Source organism: Carcharhinus amblyrhynchos, chromosome 2 (assembly GCF_965287045.1).
Source record: "Carcharhinus amblyrhynchos chromosome 2, sCarAmb.v2.hapA, whole genome shotgun sequence".
NCBI classification, from domain to species: domain Eukaryota; kingdom Metazoa; phylum Chordata; class Chondrichthyes; order Carcharhiniformes; family Carcharhinidae; genus Carcharhinus; species Carcharhinus amblyrhynchos.
The window spans coordinates 113,919,828-113,939,527 of NC_137325.1; the positions used below are offsets into that span (position 1 = coordinate 113,919,828).

General features: G+C 42.2%; 1 protein-coding gene across 1 annotated transcript; it reads left to right on the plus strand.

The window, feature by feature from the left end:
• Positions 1–2,786: 2,786 nt before the first annotated feature.
• thnsl1 (threonine synthase like 1) lies at positions 2,787–18,672 on the plus strand. Its single transcript, XM_080217316.1, has 2 exons — positions 2,787–2,929; positions 15,901–18,672. The coding sequence occupies exon 2, from the start codon at positions 15,932–15,934 to the stop codon at positions 18,164–18,166; it is 2,235 nt and encodes a 744-aa protein (XP_080073442.1). The 5' UTR covers positions 2,787–2,929; positions 15,901–15,931; the 3' UTR covers positions 18,167–18,672.
• The last annotated feature ends 1,028 nt before the right edge of the window (positions 18,673–19,700 follow it).

The following is a 19,700-nucleotide window of genomic DNA, read 5'->3' on the forward strand; positions in this document are numbered from 1 at the left end:
TATTATCGCTAGACTATTAAATCAGGAACTCAGCTAATATTCTGGGGGAGCCAGGTTTGAATCCCACCACAGCAGTTGGTAGAATTTGAATTCAATAAACAATATCTAGAATTAAGAATCTATGGATGACAATGAAACCACTGGTGATTGTCAGGAAAAACCAACCTGGTTCACTAATGTCCCTTAGGGAAGGAAATCTGCCATCCTTAGCTGGTTTGGCCTACATGTGACTCCAGAGCACAGCAATGATTCTCAACTGCTCACAGGTAACTAGGAACGGGCTATAAATGCTGGCCAGCCAGTGACATCCATGTCTCACAAATGAATAAAATAAAATTAGGAAAGTGCTGGAATCCATTTTTGAGGAGGTAGCACCAGGACATTAGAATATAATTTTTTAAATCCAGCAGAGTCAACATGGTTTTGTGAAAGGAAAATTGTGTTTGACAAATTTATTAGCGATCTTTTGAGGATGTAACCAGCAGGGTGAATAAAGCGTTACCAGTATTTGGATTTCCAAAATACATTTGATAGGTGCCACATGAAGATTACTGCTTCAGATAAGAACTCCTGATTTTGTGGGGGATACATTAGCATCAATAGAGAATTGGCTATCTAACAGGAAACTGAGTCTGGATATAAATAAGTCATTTTTAGGTTGGCAAACTGTAACCAGTAGAGTCCTGCAGGAATCTATGCAGGGGCTTTGACTATTTAAGAACTATGATACTGATTTGGATGAAGGAATTGAGTATTATAGCCAAATCTGTGCTGATACAAAGACGTGAGGAGGATGCAGAGAGTAGGTTAAGTGAATAGGCAAAAAGTTAGCAGATGCTAGAATGTGGGAAAAAGCAGGATGAATAGAAAAGCAGAATATTACTTAAATGGGATGAGAATCCGTAGAATGCAGCAGTAGACAGAGCTATTTATCTTTGTACATCAATCACTAATTTAGCATACATTTGCAGCAAGTGATTAGGGAAGCAAATGGAATGGCTGGCCTTATAGGGGCTGAGCATAAAAGTAGAACATAGAACATAGAACACTACAGCACAAACAGGCCCTTCGGCCCACAAGTTGCGCCGATCACATCTATACCTACCAAGCCATAGAACTATCTGTAACTTACTATGGGAAATAGTAAGGAAGGCTTACTACAATAGTACAGGGTGTTGATGAGATTTTTACCTTGGGCCCTATGTGTAGTTTTGGTCCCTTTTGTTAAGGAGGGAGCTACGTGAACTGGATGCAGCACAGGGAGGGTCATTAGTGTTTTGGAACTTCTCAGACAGCAGTGGAGACTGGGTCATAGACAGATTTGTTTTAAGGAAAAATACTGTAGCTGCTGAAATCTGAAACAAAAACAGAAAATGCTGACGGAAGATCATCCTGACTCGAAATGTTGGCTCTATTCTCTCTATCCTTGGATGCTGTAAGAAGTCGCACAACACCAGGTTAAAGTCCAACAGGCTTATCTGGTAGCACAAGCCACTAGCTTTTGGAACGCTGCCCCTTCATCAGGTGAGTGTTACCTTCTTGGAGATCCTCTCCATTTGGAGCCGGCAGTTTGCAGTGTTGATGGGAGCCATGATGTGGAGATGCTGGCTTTTTGACGCAGGACTTTAACCTGGTGTAGTGAGACTTCTTACTGTGTTTACCCCAGTCCAATGCTAGCATCTCCACATCTATGGATGCTGTCAGACCTGCTGAGCTTTTCCAGCATTTTTTGTCAGAGAGATGTGTATTTGACAAGGGAGTTGAGGGTTATGGGGACAAGCAGGAAAGTGGAATTAAGGCCACAATCAAATTAGCACTGAATAGATTGAATGGTTGACAAGGCTCGATGGGCTGAATAGCCTATATCTCCTATTTCTTACATTTTTTCATTCAGACATGGATTTGATTCCTGGCTTGGGTCACTATGCGCAGTCTGCATGTTCTCCCCGTGTCTATCTGGGTTTCGTCCAGGTGCTCCAGTTTTCTCCCACAGTCCAAAGGTAGGGGAGTCTAAATCTAGGGGACATAGGTTTAAGGTGAGAGGGGAGAGATAGAAAAGTGTCCAGAGGGGCAATTTTTTCACACAGAGGGTGGTGAGTGTCTGGAACAAGCTGTAGAGGTAATAGTAGAGGCATGTATAATTTTATCTTTTAAAAAGCATTTAGATAATTACATGGGTACGATGGATATAGAGGGATATTGGCCAAATACGGACAATTGGGATTAGTTTAGGGGTTTTAAAAAAAAGCCTGGCATGGACAAGTTGGGCCAAAGGGCTTGTTTCAATGTTGGAAACCTCTGCTAAAGACGTTAGGTGCATTGGCTATGCTAAATTCTCCCTCAGTGTACTCAAACAGGTGCTGGAGTGTGGCAACTAGGGGATTCTCACAATAACTTCATTGCAGTATTAATGTAAGCCTACTTGTGACTAATAAATTAATTTTAAATCCAATTGTGCATTCTGCAGAGATCAGGATTAGAGCATCACAGATACCTAGGATAGTTATTGCAATGGGAAATAGGGATTTGAAAACTATTGCACGCCATTCCATGTTGCCTTATTTACCACTGTTGGGAGAGGGACTGAGATATTTCTGTTTACGTTGAAAGCAGAATGAATTAGAAATCTATTCACACACACACACACACACAGCTGGAGGCGGCTCCACCCCATTTCAGTTCCCATTCAGCTGCTGCTTCTCTCCTAGTCTTAGGCCGCCCATTAACCCCGCGGAGATCCGCAACCTCCTCCGGGTAAAGCTCAGCCCGCACCCGGGGAGCACAGGGGAGATCGGGCCGCTGCAACCCCGACCTCCCATACCCCGCTCCGGCCCGGATCATTGCTTCACCCCGGGAGCAGCCAGAGATTCACTACCCGGAACTAAATCACTCAGCAACTAATCAGTATCCAGGGACTGTTTACCATTGAGTAAGTAACAAGTGTCCGGTAACTAACAACAGCTCAGTAATGAACTACTGCCTGCTAACTATTTACTCAGCAACTATCCACTGCAAGGTAATTAACAACCATTCAGTAACTAACCACTGTCTGGTAACTTAACTAACCACTGCCTGATAACTGTTTACCATTCAGTAACTAGCAACCACACAGTAACTAACCACTGCCTGGTAACTGTTTACCATTCAGTAACTAGCAACCACACAGTAACTAACCACTGCCTGGTAACTGTGTACCACACAATAACTAACCACTGCCTAGTAACTGTTTACCACACAGTAACTAACCATTGCCTGGTAACTGTGTACCACACAATAACTAACCACTGCCTAGTAACTGTTTACCACACAGTAACTAACCATTGCCTGGTAACTGTGTACCACACAATAACTAACCACTGCCTAGTAACTGTTTACCACACAGTAACTAACCATTGCCTGGTAACTGTTTACCATTCAGTAATAAACCACACAGTAACTAACCACTGTCTGCAATAATCAATAACTGCCACTGTAACTAATCACATCTGGTAACTAACTACTGTTCAGTGACCAATTACTGCCCAATTACTGCCCAGTAGCTGACTACGAGTCAACAACTAATCATAGCCATAACTAACCAAATCAATCGTTGTTGAATATCATCCAGTGTTGGGTAACTATCTATTGCTTAGTATCAACTGCTGCCTAGCAACTATCTAACTAACTACTGCCAAGTAAATAATTAATGCTCAGTAACTAATCACTGCTTGGTAAGCAACCATTTGTTAGTAACCAGATGCTGCCCCCTAACCAACTATTGTTCAGAAACTACCTGCTGCTTGGTAAACTACTAAAACTTGATAATGAACTGCTGCCCGATAACCTACATTGCTCGCTAACTAACTATGGCACAATCAACAAACATCACCCAATAACTCTTTCGGGGTTAGCTAACATGTGCTGATAGTCATGTCCCAGCTTGTGCACTATTGCTACCAGAACAATGTTACGTGGGTTACAGCCACTAGTGCAGAGCACCAATAGCCACTGCGATACATTTTACTTTACTTGGTTTTATATTGTAGTCACAGTGGGTGAGTATATGGCCGGAATTCTCCCGTCTCCCTGCTACCATTGCCAGTGAGATTGGGGAATTTGGCACTCAGCCAAATCTCCGTTCATAGCTGCGGGCAAAGTCAGAGAATTCTGGCCTATATTTGTAAGAGTCTGACCCATCAAAAGGTTTAATTATTCTGCTTTATTTGCACCCCGATTTCTACTGTATAGCTCTCCAAAAGAGACGCAATAAAACCATTTTCAGTCATAGAGTCGTAGGGGAATGGTTTAATGGTTGAAAAGTTGGGTCTGAGTATCAGTCGGGAGTCTAAATCGGTAACAAATCAAAATGTGAGGGGTAGATGGTTCCAACCGGCCAATCTTTGGATTTTATACAAGCAGGATAAGGTATGGGAAGCTAATCTCCTCCCAAGAGGCCATTGGCATTTTAAAAATGTTTAAGGTTCGGAGTTTTGTATTTTAAAAGCTCCAACATTGGAGTGTTATCAGTTGCCTAGGCCCTAAGTTTTGGAATTTCCTCCCTACACCTTTCCATCCCTGTATCTCACTTTCCTGTTTCAAGAGCTACCTCTTTGATAACATTTTTGCTCATCTACATTAGCCCTCCTTATGTGACTCAGTGCCATGTTCTGTTTTGATCATTTTATTTGAAGTGTCTTAGGATGTTTTATTGCATTAGAGGTGTTATATGAAAATAAGTTGTTGTTGTTTAACTGCAGCCAGCTGGGGTTCCCCAGCTTCACACAACCCAGCAGCTACAGTGAGATGAAGACAACTTAAAGTTTATTTATTCGTCACAAGTAGGCTTACATTAACACTGCAATGAAGTTACAGTGAAAATCCCCAAGTCCAGTGCCTGCTTGGGTACACTGAGGGAGAATTTAGCACGGCCAATTCACGTAACCTGCACATTTTCAGACTGTGGGTTGAAACCAGAGCATCCCCACATTAGGGGAATGGTGTTATTTGACTGACAGTCAAGAATCAATAGGACACAGAAGGAGCTGCTTTCCAATAGCTGTTGGAATGAGGTGCACCCTGAGGATGATAGTATTGGGTGACCGCTGATAGGACAGTGAGGATGAGAAGCTTGAAACTTGTGTTGTGAAAGCTCCTGGAGTATGAGCCGAGTTCGGAACCTGACAGCACAGACTGAGGCTGTTTGGCCCATTGTATCTGTGACAGCACTTTGAAAGCGCTGTCTTGTCAGTCTTGATCCTATTTCCCCGCAGCCATGCAAATTTTTGCTTTTCTTGTACATCGTGGGATTATCGCTAAACTATTAACCCAGAAACACAGCTAATGTTCTGGGGACCTGGCTTCAAATCCTGCCACGGCAGGTGGTAGAATTTGAATTCAATAAAAAACACCTGAAGTTAAGAATTTATTGATCACTGTGAACCATTGTTGATTGTCAGAAAAATCCATCTGGTTCACTAATGCCGTTTAGGGAAGGAAATCTGCCATCCTTACCTTGTCTGGCCTACTTGTAACTCCAGAGCCACAGCAATGTGGTTGACTGTCAACAGCCCTGAGGCAACTTAGGATGGGCAGTAAATGCTGGCCAGTCAATGATGTAAAAAGTCTGACAACACCAGGTTTTAGTCCAACCGATTTATTTGATAGTAAACTCACAAGCTTGTGTTTGTCCACCTGGTGTTTGTCCACCGTCAAAGATTTCTGTATGTCTCTCTATCTCCACATTGTACCACTGAATTCATATCATAACTAATTCTTCTGTTTAAAATACTCAAATTCCATCTGTCTTGCCCATCTCATCATGACCAATAAACATCTGCAATAATCTCCACACACACACCACCACCCCCCCCCCCGCCGAACCCCAGCCCCCGCTTCATTGTTACCTATTGCTTGGCTCATTGTTCTATTGGGAAATAAAAATACATTAATGTCCTTACCCCTGTCAGATAAATGGCAAAATCAGAGAACAGTTACTTGTGAGATTTGTTTGATTGAAAAGAAGATGACTGTCACAAGCCAGTTTTGACACCGTTTATTTTCATGACTCAGACAGATGAAAGAATCAATAATATTGCTACTTCTGTGTCACTGTGGAGCAATTTTCATTTTGCAACAAGCTCCTAGTAATTTCATAAGCATATACAATGTGTGTTACATGTTCTGAGTGCTAGTAATGTGCAAGCTCTCAAAACAGTTAAAAATAGCTGGGAGTGGGGGATCCCTGTTCATTCATATATGTTACTGAGTGTAATTGTTACTGGACTAGTATTTGTTAACCTTAAGATTTTATACCTTAAGATCATCAATCCCTCTCACCTTTATTATCCTTTAAAGTATCATGTACATGGTAACTGTCTAAGTAGATTTTATATAAAAAGCCATTACATATTGTCTGTAGATAATCTACTAATTGCAGCTGAATGAGGTTTAAAATGATTGAGACAAACGTAAGTAAGACAAACACCTAAGTAATTTTTAAGGCAAGGATAGATACATTTTTGAACAGTAAAGGAATTAAAGGTTATGGTGAGTGGGTGGGTAAATGGAGTTGAGTCCACAAAAAGATCAGCCATGATCATATTGAATGGTGGAGCAGGCTTGAGGGGTCAGATGGCCTACTCCTACTCCTAGTTCTTATGTTTTTATGCTTAATAAATTGGGAAATAAAAGCTTATTTGAAGGTGATGAAAATTAAGCTAGGGAAAGTAACCTGGGTAAATGTGTGATAAAGAAAGAAATAGAACTGATGTGGGAAACATTTAAAATACTACTTAATAGATCCCAAGAGAACTCCAAGAACAAACCGATCAGAATCTCTACACAATGGATGAATAAAGAGAAAAGGCTAAATTGATACTAAAGAAAAATAATTATACATCAACAACAAAGGACAGGACCACTAAAGGCCCAATGAAAAGGTGAGGAAAGAAATAAAAAAAATGTAAAGTTTATTTATTAGTCACAAGTAGGCTTACATTAGCACTGTAATGAAGTTACTGTGAAAATCCCCTAGTCACCACACACTAGCGCTTATTCGGGCACACAGAGGGAGAATTTAGCATAGCCAATCCAACTAACCAGCACGTTCTTGGACTTTGGAGGAAACCAGAGCACCTGGAGGAAACCCATGCAGACACAGGGAGAACATGCAAACTCCACACAGACAGTGACCCAAGAAAGGAGTCGAACCCTGGTCCCTGGTGCTGTGAGGCAGCAATGCTAACCACTGTGCCACCGTGCTGCCCACTGCCACCATGCTGCCCAACAATTAGGATGGCAGAGATAAACTGCATCATAAAATTATCAAGGAATATAAAAACAAACTGTATAGTGTTCTACAGACATACAAATAGCAAAAGAAAAAATAGGATTCAGATGGGGCTAAGGGATACAATGATAAATTCATAGTAATGACAGGAAAATGGCTGAAATATTAAGTAATTACTTGGCCTTGGTAGAGAGCGACACAGTAGCACACTGCTGCCTCAGCGCTCAGGGACCCAGCTTCAATTCTGGCCTTAGGCGTCTAACTGTGTAGAGTTGGCATGTTCTTCCTGTGTCTGCGTGGGTTTGCTCTGGATATTTCGGTTCCCATACTCCAAAGATGGCCATGGTAAATTGTCCCTTAGTGTCAGGGAGATTAGCAAGGTAAATATGTGGGGTTATGGTGATAGGGCCTGGGTGCGATTGTAGTTGGTGCAGACTTGATGGGCCAAATGGCCTCCTTCTGCACTGTAGGGAGTCTGTGGTTCCATGATTTACCAGGAAGACTAGGCGGGTTGACATGAGTTTAAAAGAAAATATCCAAAAAGGATATAAAGACATTTGAGATAGAATGGATTGTGATATATAAAAAACGTAACTAGAGACATGACTGTGGATTGCTTTATGTACAGTAATAGCTTTGTGGAAATGTTAAAAATCCTGCATAGACATATTAATGTCAGTGTACATTCCTTGAGAGAACTCCAATCTGCCTTTACCCAATTTCTTTATTTTAGGGAAACAAAGATATGAGGATGACGTTAAATGATTGAATTACTTCTCGTGACACATTGCAAGATAGCTTTTACCTTCTACTGAATATTGAAATGCCAGTTGATTATTGAAAGAATAATCCTCCCATGAGGGAATAATTGCTGCTAAGCCTTGTTGCTAGGGATACTGGCTTTTGTGGGTGACATTCTGTTTCAGAGTCAAGTTTCATGTATTTGATTGTCTCCTAATTGGATGAAGGCAACAATTTCAGTCGACCTACAGTAACCAGAGAAATTAGACAAAGGACAGGCTGCACATGAAAGATATCAAGGATTAGCTGGCTTTGTACATGCATGATTTTAACTAAACGCTGTCTTCATCTAGATTGTAAATTTTGACCATCTACATGACATTTGAGCACCAACATTTTTAAGCAAAAATTTTGTTGTGACCATATTTTACCAGATTTTTTCTTAAATCATTCTAATTTTCAGAAAAAAGCTATAATTACACATAGAATTATGAGATCAGTGTAATTCAAAATTAAGTAAATATACAGGAAACATTTTTCAATTTTTTTCCTTAATGTTGCCTCTGTTGGGAAAAGCGGTGGGCATTCCACCTACTGGCTTTTCCGTCCATATTTCTAAACACTTAGAGAAAATGCTAAGAGCTGGATCCCATGACGTTATGCTGGCAGGGCGGGCTCTGAATGGAGCCATCCTGTCAGCAACCTCGGTCCTTGACAGATCTTTATCAAAAGAGGAATGTTCTGATGGACAAGGAACACCTCATCTCCCCCAGGGAAACCCGAACGTCCCCAACACAAGGCCCCCATCCCAAGTCAGTGCCAGGGGACAGTGCACGGAGCATGGCCCCACCCCCCCCAACTTGGGGGCTGTACTTATCTCTGCGACCCCAGTGGGATCAGTTCACCAGGTCCCTGTTTTTATGAAGTTTAAATCTGCCTGTGATGTCACGGTGGCAGGGGAAATCCTCTACATGGGGCAATGATGTAGCAGGGAAGCCGGCTAAGTGTATTTAAACAAAGCAAATGGGATTCCTGTCCTTTAACCGCGGTAACGTCATTGACGGGTTTGGAAGGGGGACAGAGACTATCTCAATGGGAAATCCCACCAGTGTAAAATCTGTTGGATACTCCTGTCGGCTTCTCTGTCCCCTCCAGCTTTCCCGCCTGCTGAAAATAGGGGGCTGAAATTGCCCCCCCTTTGGATAATAACAAAATATAATTATCTTGAAGTTTATAGACCTAAATGAAACTGGTGTTTATTGGAAGAGTTTGTTTATGGCCCAACAAAGAGGCAACAAGGTAGCAAAGTGGGTAGCACTGCTTCCTCACAGTGCCAGAGACCCGGCCTTGGGTCACTGCCTGTATGGAGCTTGCACTTTCTCCCATGTCTGCATGGGTTTCCTCCCATGCTCCAAAGGTGTGCAATTTAGGTTGATTGGCCATGCTGAATTGCCCCTTAGTGTCAGGGGATTAACAGAGTAAATATATAGGGTCATTGGGATAAGGCCTGCCTGGGGTTCTGGTCTGTGCAGCCTCGATGGGCCAAATGGCTACTTTCTGCATTGTAGGGATTCTATGAAAGTGGATTTCCCTGAACCTCCCTTCTAAGTAACCTGCAGAAATGGAAGGATGTTCTGTGAAGCTCCACAAACATCTTAAAAGCTTAGGCTTCTCTGAAAGTCACTAACCCTTGAAACATATAGAAAAATCCAAGCTGTTTAGGCCCATTCTCGAATGCTGTGTTTGTCATAGATATTGATAATTTCCCCTTTGCCTTGCAACTTCATTTTCTGGGGTCTCTGAGTTATGACTGTAAGTCGTGAAGTGGAGATGCTGGCGATGGACTGGGGTAAACACAGTCAGAAGTCTCACAACACCAGGTTAAAGTCCAACCAGGTTATTTGATAGTAAACCTACAAGCTTTCGGAAATACTGTTCCTTCATCAGGCGTGTGGGACTATCAATGACGTCGTTTCAAAAGTACGGATAATAATTAAACCTTAATTGTGAATTTAAATGCCCAGGAAAATTAACAAGATGAGGGAAACTACTCAAAACACTCTGCACCAGCCATGGGTTCACTTAATGCTCAAGCAGTTTAAAAACATCATTGCACCTGTGATAAGGTTCCACAGATTCCTGAGAGAGATTGCCAGACAGTATCATCCATGATTTGATGTTTGAAGAGTTTGTGATTTATCTGATCCCTGATGTGAGATTTACTAGCTCCAAGTCATTCCCATGTGTGTATCAATGAATACACTGGAATTGGTGGAGCAGATTTGCCAGAACATTTTATTTAACATATATGCTCAATGCTTCTCCTAAGTGAAGACGGTGTAACTTTTAACATGGAATGCAGAACATCATGCATGGTGGTACACAATGCTAAGTGTGCCAGAAGTGGGGTTTTGGTTAGGGTGAAAGAAAAATATCTTTATAGCCTCCTTCTCAATCTCAGGACATCCTAGAATAGTTTACCTCCAATTAAGTGCTTTTGAAATTAACTCAGTGTTGTAATGTAAAGATAAAGTCATCATAGTCCCAGATGACCATAGACTGGTGATGATTTTAACTTGAGGTTCACCACACCTCAGGTGAGGGGCAAGGCTGTGAAGGACGACCTTCATTAATAACCTCAGCTGGTATAGGAATTGAACCCTTGCTGCTGGCATAGCTCTGTATCACTAACCAGCTCTCCAGCCAACTGAGCGAAACTGACTAGGGAATGAGGGAACCATTTTATGCATTTTGGTGTCCCACAATCAAAGGTGAAATAAATGACCAGATAATCTGTTTGTTGCTTAAGTGATAAATATTGGCCAGGACATCAAGAGAACTCGGGTGGTTAGCATGTCTGCCTCACAGCTCCAGGGACCCGGGTTCAATTCTGGTCTTGGGTGACTGTCTGGACTGTGGGAGGAAAGGCCACACAAAGATGTGCAGTAGGGTGGATTGAAAATGGTAAATTGCCCTTAGGTTTGATGGATTAGCCATGGGAAAGGTGTGGTGTTATGGAGGTAGGGCAGGGGAGAAGGCCTGGGTAAGGTCAGAGAGTCAGTGCAGAGTCAATGAGCTGAATGGTCTCTTTTGCACTGTAGGGATTCTGTGAACTTCCCTGGTAGTCTTCTAATACTATCACGTGATCATTACCGTCTACCTGAAGGGGTTGACCAGGGTTTGGTTACGTGCTTCATCTGAAAGACAGCACTTGTGATAGCACAACGTTGCCTTAGTACTGCTGGAATTTAGCTGAAGTCTCTGTAGTGAGGCTTGAATTCTGATTTAGGCACAAGTTCTACCAACTGGGAAAAGGCTGGCCAGGCGAAACATCAATGGCACAGCTTTGTCTTTCCTGTGATTTGTTATATAACTTCAGTCACTGAGCTTTAGCCCAAGGCTAACCCCTTCCAAAAGCAAATTGTGCTGAATTGCAATGTTTAATTCTGCAATTATCATTCTTTTTAGGGTGGTTCAGAAAAGACATGCTTTGCATTAATCAAATGTATATTAGATTGCCAACTCCCCAGAATTATTCTAAAGTATCCAGAAATTACAGACTGAACACTTATTTAAAAAGCTTTTTTTGTTATTAAAGTGTTGGTGATGGGTGGGGTGGGGGCAGAGCTCTTTTGAACAGGATGTTTAGAGGAAGAGGGTCATGTGATGAGATCTCCAGGAATATATCCAACCAAAGTTGGCAACCCCGAATCAGGGACAGGTGGTTTACAGTCTGCAGCATTCGCAGAGAGGTTGGTTCATTTCCATAAACCACTGTTCCTCTATCTTTTACGTAACTTGCCATCTGTTATCTGCTACTTTACAAAATTGTTTTTTATACTCTGATGGCCACTGACGAGCGCTAAAGAAAACATCAGTGTGAGGTCGGTACTAGTCGGATATCCATAGGTTGTAGTGAAGATAATGGCCTGCTCCTGCTCCTATTTTATATTAAGAAAAAAACACATACATTTGGAACTTTGGCGATTTGGTGAGAGTGGGCCATATTTCAGCTCCAACTTAAACACAGTTGTCAGGCAATACATAAAAGATGTTACATCCAGTAACCAAGTGAAATGTGTACAGATCTGGCATGCAATCTGCCATGTTCATTAGATGTCTACGCTTCCTTTCCTGGAAGCCACGCTATTTAGTTAAGGTCCTTAGGTTTGTGCAGCTAAGATGTCTTCGGTGGGAATACTTCTCAATTGTATAGACACCATTAATAATGGACATGGACATTTTTACTAAACTCCCATGCTCCTTGAGGAAATGTTTCATTTCATTTTGGAATTAGGTGCGTAGCTTAACATGGCTGATAGATGGCCCTACCTTACCTCTACTCAACAAGCAGAATGATTTTAGTACTGCCAATATGTTAAAGAACTTTCATTTATATTGCACCTTTGGCAACTTCGGGACATTAACCGTAAAATGGTTTTCAATGAAGTGTTTTTAAAGAGTCGGCAATATTGTAATGTTTCAAGAGTATAGTTTGAGTTTTAATTTTTTAAAGCTCTTAAACTCAAGTAAATTGTAGAGATAAAACATTAAATTCACTGTTTTTAACCTGTTTAATTTATTTATTCCTTCCCAAAACAGGGCTGCTGACTTCTTCCTTCCTTAATCATGGTTTCCCATCCACAGGGCACTCAGCTATGTCCGAACCATCACCTGTGCCATTGCTCTTGCCCCCTCCTCTCCCTCACAAAACCAGAATAGGGTCCCCCTTGTCCTCATTTTTCATGCCAGTAGCCTCCACAATCAAAGGATCATCCTCTGCCATTTCTGCTAACTCCAGCATGATGCCACTACTCAATTCGTCTCCGCCTCACCCCCCCCCCCCATCAACATTCTGCAGGTATCATCCCCTCCAGGATATCCTAGTCCACTCCATCACCCCAACATCTAATCCCCTTCCCTTGGCTCCTTCTCACACAATCGTAGAAGGTGTAACACCAGCCCCTTCATCTCCTTCTTGCTCACCATCCAAGGGACTAAACATTTTTTGGAAGAAGGAATACTCCTAATGGAGTCTCCTCTACATTGGAGAGACTAAACCCAGATTGGGTGACAGCTTTGCAGCACATCTTCAGTCCGTATGCAAACAGGACCCAGATCTTCAACACACCATCCTATTCTCATGTTCACATGCTCTGACAGAGAGTCATCCAGACCCAAAACATTATTTTCTCTCTCCAACGATGGTGTCAGACCTGCTGAGTTTTTCCAGCATTTTCTGTTTTTGTTTCAGATTCCAGTATCCACAGTCTTTTGTTTTTACCCACGTGTCCATCTGTGGCCTGCTTCAGTGTTCCAGGGAAGTGCAATGCAAAGGGGAGAAACAGCACTTCATCTTCATGTTACAGTCTTAGAGTTGTAGTCATAGAGTCATAGAGGTTTACAGCATGGAAGCAGGCTCTCCGGCCCAACTTGTCCATGTTGTCCTTTCTTTAAACCCTTAAGCTAGTCCCAATTGCCTGCATATGGCCCATCTTCCTCGAGACCCATCTTACCCATGTAAGTGTCTAAATGGTTTTTAAAAGACAAAATTGTACTTGCCTCTACTACTACCTCTGGCAGCTTGTTCCAGACACATACCATCCTCTGTGTGAAAAAATTGCCCCTCTGCACCCTTTTGTATCTGTCCCCTCTCATCTTAAACCTATGTCCTCTAGTTTTAGACTCCCCTACCTCTGGGAAAGATATTACTATCTAACTGATCTATGCCCCTTATTATTTTATAGACCTCTATAAGAGCACCCCTAAGCCTCCTATACTCCAGGGGAAAAAGTCCCAGTCTATTCAGCCTCTCCTTATAACTCAATCCATCAAATCCTGGTAGCATCCTAGTAAATCTTTTCTGCACCCTTTCTAGTTTAATAATATCCTTTCTATAATAGTCTTCCAGCCTTAACATTGAGTTCAACAACTCCAGGCTGTGAACTCCCTCCTCAACCTTCACCCAGTTTTTATTTCTAACGATTTATTTTTCTTTCTTTCACTGATTCAATTTTACTTCCCTTTTACATCCTTTTTTTATTCACCAATTTATATATTCCTATCTTGATTTTATACTTAGCATGTGGTTCAAAGTTAATGTAAAATAATGTAATTAGTCCTAGTGATTTTTGCAATGAAGTAACTGAGTTCTAAAAAGATTATATATTGCATTAGTAATTCTAGGACCAAGTATTTTTAGTCTTGGTGTATTTCTTTAGATACCTTTTGTTTCATTTCACAATTAAATACATTTCTTTGTAAATTTACCAGATGGCTCTACCTCCCATTACCTGTAAACAACAAATATACTCCCTCTAGTTTCATATGTGCATACTGCAGCAAAAAACACACTTGTAATTTCCATGCTTTGTCTGGTTTGTTTCTTTTTAAAACAGAAAAATATCTATGCTTTATTGTGGATAAAACTACAAAGGCAATATTGTTTTTTCCTGGTATTCTGGAAGTATTTGCATCATAGAGGATTATAATTGTACCTTATCTGGTGTAATATGATCTCAATAGGCTGACTGCTGTGCAATGACAAATTAATTCAACTTTTGGTTAAAGAAATTGTGTGATAGACAGTATCAGAGGTTAGTCAGTGCAATTTCACCACTTTTGGGTCAGGTTTTCACAGATTTGGACAGACGTCTGATGGATCAATATTTGGCAGTAGAAGGTATGATTCACATAGGCAGGGAACTCATTCTTAGCTAGACTATTGAACTCGGTGCTGAGTTAGAATAGACCCCATTATGGCATCTGCAAGCAACTTAACCCAAAGTGTGAGAGTCACAAATTGATGGAGTAGATTAAAACACTCTTAAAAGGTAGATAAGGTCTATAAGGGCCTGACATTATAAATGCTTGGCTGATTTTCAAAACTTGAAATTGTCTCACGAGAGGGCTCTGAATTCACAGTTTGATTGACTGATTAAATATGTTATTAAAGATTTAGCAGTCTTTGGGGTATGAAAGAAGTTTGTTTTTATAAGAGATTTTCCACTTGAAAGAATCTTATGATTGGGAGTTCTTTTCACTGCCAAGTGTATAGGTTTGAGAGTGGTGTTGGGCTTTTAGTTTATTTTTTCATCTTTGCATGTTTTCTGAGGTCTGGCCATGATGTATACTGAGTGAATGGCTATGGAGATGACAATGGAGGGTATGAGAGGCCAAGGGCGCTGGGTGGAGGCTGAGTTGGAAAGCAGGGTATGACGGGCTATGCAGATTGGGTGGTGTGAAGGATTACTACTAAAAGGCCTAGCAGGAAAGTGAGACTGCAATGAGCTCACATTGGACTGAATGGCCTCGTCCTGTGCTGTAACCATTCACTGAGTAAAACAACTGGAAGAAAGTCCCAGTGAACTGAAGCAGGTTTCCTAACCAGCCCCTGTTGACATTAAGCTTGCATTCTGCTTCAGGGGTCAGCAGTCTGACTCTCCCTCATCCCTCCACCACGCGTCCCCAAGTGAAAGCCATACCATTTGGAGGTACGTTTTATTGAGGTGGGTCTGGTAAGTGGTCGAGCCACCTATCTCGGGAGCCAAATCCAGCCCTTTTGAATTCCAGTGTGGCCTCTCGATAGCAGAAAGACTGTATAGTTTCACTTTTGACAAACTCAGAAGAATCAGGCCCTCACACTGCGGACCACCAACAGGCTGGAAATGAGTTAGAGAAGCGGCTAGATTGAGTTTTTAAAAAGTTTGAATTGTGTGCTGAATCATTGCACAGTTCTCACATCTTTGGAAAATGAGAAATGTAGAAAATGAGATAATAAAGCTATTATTCATTGCAGTACAATTTGATGATTTTTGATTATTGTTTATTTTATTTTCCATTGAGGAAGTTTAATGATGCTTTAATATTTTCTGTCTTTTTTTCAATTTAAGAACTTATGCGCTTGTTTGACTGAAGATCAGGATGTCCAGGCTGCTTCACCTGACACACAGACATTTTCACAGACACATTTGTGATCAATCTTTAATTTCAGTGAGCTGGAATATTGCTTTATCATGTTCAAAAGTGTTCCATTTTTCTAAACGTGCTAAGTCGAAGCTGTCCATACCTAGCTCACTTCTTGGCGAGAAGAACATTGTTCTTCTAGGCGCTCCTGGTGCAGGGAAGACAACAGTCGCGGTGTTGGTGGGTCAGATCACTGGTCTTCCTGTGATCGACGTTAATGAGGTACTCGAAAAGACATGGCATATGAGTGTGGCTCAGAAACTGCAGGAGGTTGGCGAGGAATTATTCTTGCAAGAGGAAGGACAAATCCTCCAAGAGCTTTCAACTGCCAGGAGCATTATTTCTCTTACTGGGTCCAATCCTATGCATCGCTGCAGTATGCAACACATGAAAAAGAATGGAATAGTTGTTTACCTTGACGTGCCTCTTGAAGATGTACAACAAAGACTTGAAGGAATGAACGTTGATCATATTGTTGGACTGGGGCCTAGTGTTTCAATCCAGGAAATGTTTCAGTACTGGCGCCAGTTTTACCACCAGTGGTATGATGTACGTGTCCTCTGTCAAGCTGGTGACACAGCCGAAGCAGTTGCTGAGAAAGTACTTGATGTTATAAAGTGGTATCAGGACTCTAACTCTGGAACATTTACTTCCACCAGAAGTGTAGCTAAAGACTCTGAGTTTAGACGAGCCCCTAGCTTCTTCACTGACGTTGTTATTGAGGGCCTGCCTTTGGATGGAGGCCTCTACGTGCCTGCTAGTCAGCTTCCAGAATTGACTGCTGGAGAGTGGCAAAGGTTGGCTGGAGCTCCTTACAGCGAGCGGGCCCAAGTCCTGTTTGAGAAGTGCATCCATCCCAATGATGTCCTCGCTGCCGACTTGCGGGAGATGGTGGTGAAAGCGTATGGGCAGAACTTTTCCTGTAACAGGATCGCACCAGTCAGACATTTGAGTGGCTGTCAGTTCCTTCTTGAATTGTTTCATGGGCCCACGGCTTCCTTCAAGGACTTTGCGTTGCAGATGTTGCCCCAGCTATTTGCATATTGCATGCCTCGAACTTGCAATTATCTGATTCTGGTGTCTACATCTGGGGATACAGGGAGTGCTGTTCTGGACGGTTTCTTTTGCCTCAGTGATGCTGACAAACAAAGAATCGCAGTTCTTGCGTTCTTCCCTGAAGAGGGAATTAGCCAGATTTGGAAGGCACAGATGATTAGCTACACAGCAGAAAATATAAAGGCTGTCGGTGTCAAGTCTGACTTTGATTTCTGTCGGAGGACTGTAAAAGAAATATTCACAAACCCCGACTACACGGGCTTCCTAACCGTTGAGTATGGGACGGCTTTGTGCCATGCAGACTCAACAAACTGGGCTTGTCTGCTGCCACAGGTGGTCTACCATGCCTCCACTTACCTTGATCTTATCAACCAAGGTGTAATCACCTTTGGAGATGCGATAGATGTTTGCATTCCCACAGGTAATTTTAGCAACATACTGACAGCAGTGTATGCAAAATGCATGGGGATTCCGATTCGAAAAATTATTTGTGCTTTGACGCAAAATAACACGCTGACTGATTTTATCAAGACAGGCAAATATGATGTGAGGCGCAGAAGTATGACTGCCTCCTTGTCTCCAACATTAGATGTCCTCAAGTCCTCCAGCGTTGAGCGATATTTACACCTTGTTTCACGTGGTGATGGGCAGCTGGTGAGCAAGCTGTTTTCCCAGCTGGAAGAACAATGCCACTTCCAGGTGCCAGACATTTTACTGCGGAGAATTCAACATCATTTTGTGTCAGACTGGTGCTCGGAGGAGGAGTGCCTGGCTGCTATCTACTCTGTTTACAGGTCCACGGGCTACATTCTGAATGTGCACACGGCTGGAGCCAAAGTGGTCGCGGATCGTCTGCACGATGGGGCCTGTCCTGTTGTGATCGTGTCAACGGCTCACCCTTGCACATCTGCAGCTGCTGTGTTACAGGCTTTGAGGATTAATGAAATAAGTCACCACCCAACTGATCAGCTCCAGATGTTGAACTCCCTGAACCCTGTGCCTGCTATTCACAAAGCAGTGACGGAGAGGCTTGCAAAGCTTCACACCCAGGAAAGCCAAGTCTGTCCAGCAGATCCGAGTGACATGATGGACACTATCGAAAGATTTCTTCAACAGAATTTCATGAAAGTTGCTTAAACTATACTTGCTTTGATATTCGCCAAAAAAAATTCTTGAATCCAAGACTGAAGAGCAGTGGGTTTAAGGCTGCTTCTATGTTTTGGATTAGGGTTCAAAAACACAGGTTTATTGTATGTCCTGCTGTGTTTATTGGATGCTGCTGGAGCACGTTGAAATACAATCATGTTATGTTGCTCTGTGACCTTTAAAGCTCCTTCATCCACTGTGTAATATCTTTATTGTTAACAGATTATAAAGAACAAGCACTTCAAGGTTGGGAGCAATTATGGATCTGGCTCTGAGAAATTAAGAGGGGCAAAGTGGATTATGTTACACTATGCGATCATGCAGTTAACAGTGACCACAGCGTAATTCTGTTCAAAGTAATTATGTTACGAGATCAGAGAATATTAAGTGTAAACATGCTCAACGGAGGCCTAGAACAGATAGTGACTGCTTTATCCTGCAGCTGCATTTTCCAGTCTGAGTAATGGAAGGTATGCGGGGAAAATACGGGTCAGGGACAAACTTGGCATCTTCTGTGCCCTGGATGACAAAAAAATAAAGTTAAAGGAAAACAGAAAAAGGAGGCTTATGGGCGGGAAGGGAACACAGTGATTAGCACTGCTGTCTCACAGCGCCGGGGACACGGGTTTAATTCTGGCCTCGGGTGACTGTGTGGAGTTTACACCTTCACCCTGTTTCTGTGTGGGTTTCCTCTGGGTGCTCCAGTCTCCTCTCACAGTCCAGAGATGTGCGGGTTAGGTTGATTGGCCATGCTAAATTTCTCCTTCAGTGTCACAGGGCTTTGAAAAGTAAATACCTGGGTTTACAGGGATAGAGCTTGGGTGGGATTGTTGTCATTGCAGGCTTGATGGGCTGAGTGGCCTCCTTCTGCACTGTAGGGATTCTGTGGTTCTACAAATGTCAGGGGCAAGAGTCAGTTAATAACCAGGAGAACTATAGAAAGTGAAGGAGGAAATTCAGTGTTAATATCAGAAATGAAGAGATGTTAACAAGAAAAAAACTAGCACTTAAACCCTAAACTTTTCTGAGCATATAAAGGGTAACTGGGGTTAGTTACGAGTGAAGAGTTGAACTTATTAAGGATCCGAAAAGAAACTTTAATGTAAAGGAGGAGGATGTAGCTGATGTTTTAAATGAATATTTTACATGTATCTTCATAAAGAAAGCAGGAGCTGTGCAGATTATACCAAAAACTGCAGAAGGAAGCTGTAAACAGGATCGTAATAGAGAAATAAAAACTGAAGATGCTGAATATTCTCAGCAGGTCTGGCAACATCTATGGAGAGGAACGGAGTTAATAAGAACATAAGAACATAAGAAATAGGAGCAGGAGTAGGCCATCTGGCCCTTTGAGCCTGCCCCGCCATTCAATAAGATCATGGCTGATCTGTCGTGGCTCAGTTCCACTTTCCCGCCCTCTCCCCATAACCCTTAATCCCCTCTCTTATCAAAAACCCATCAACCCGCTTCTTAAAAATATTTAGCGAGGCAGTCTCCACCACTTCAACGGGCAGAGAATTCCAGA

Excerpts from the sequence above, each read along its gene's own strand:
- thnsl1 (XM_080217316.1), top strand. The coding sequence starts at position 15,932 with ATGTCCAGGCTGCTTCACCTGACACACAGACATTTTCACAGACACATT.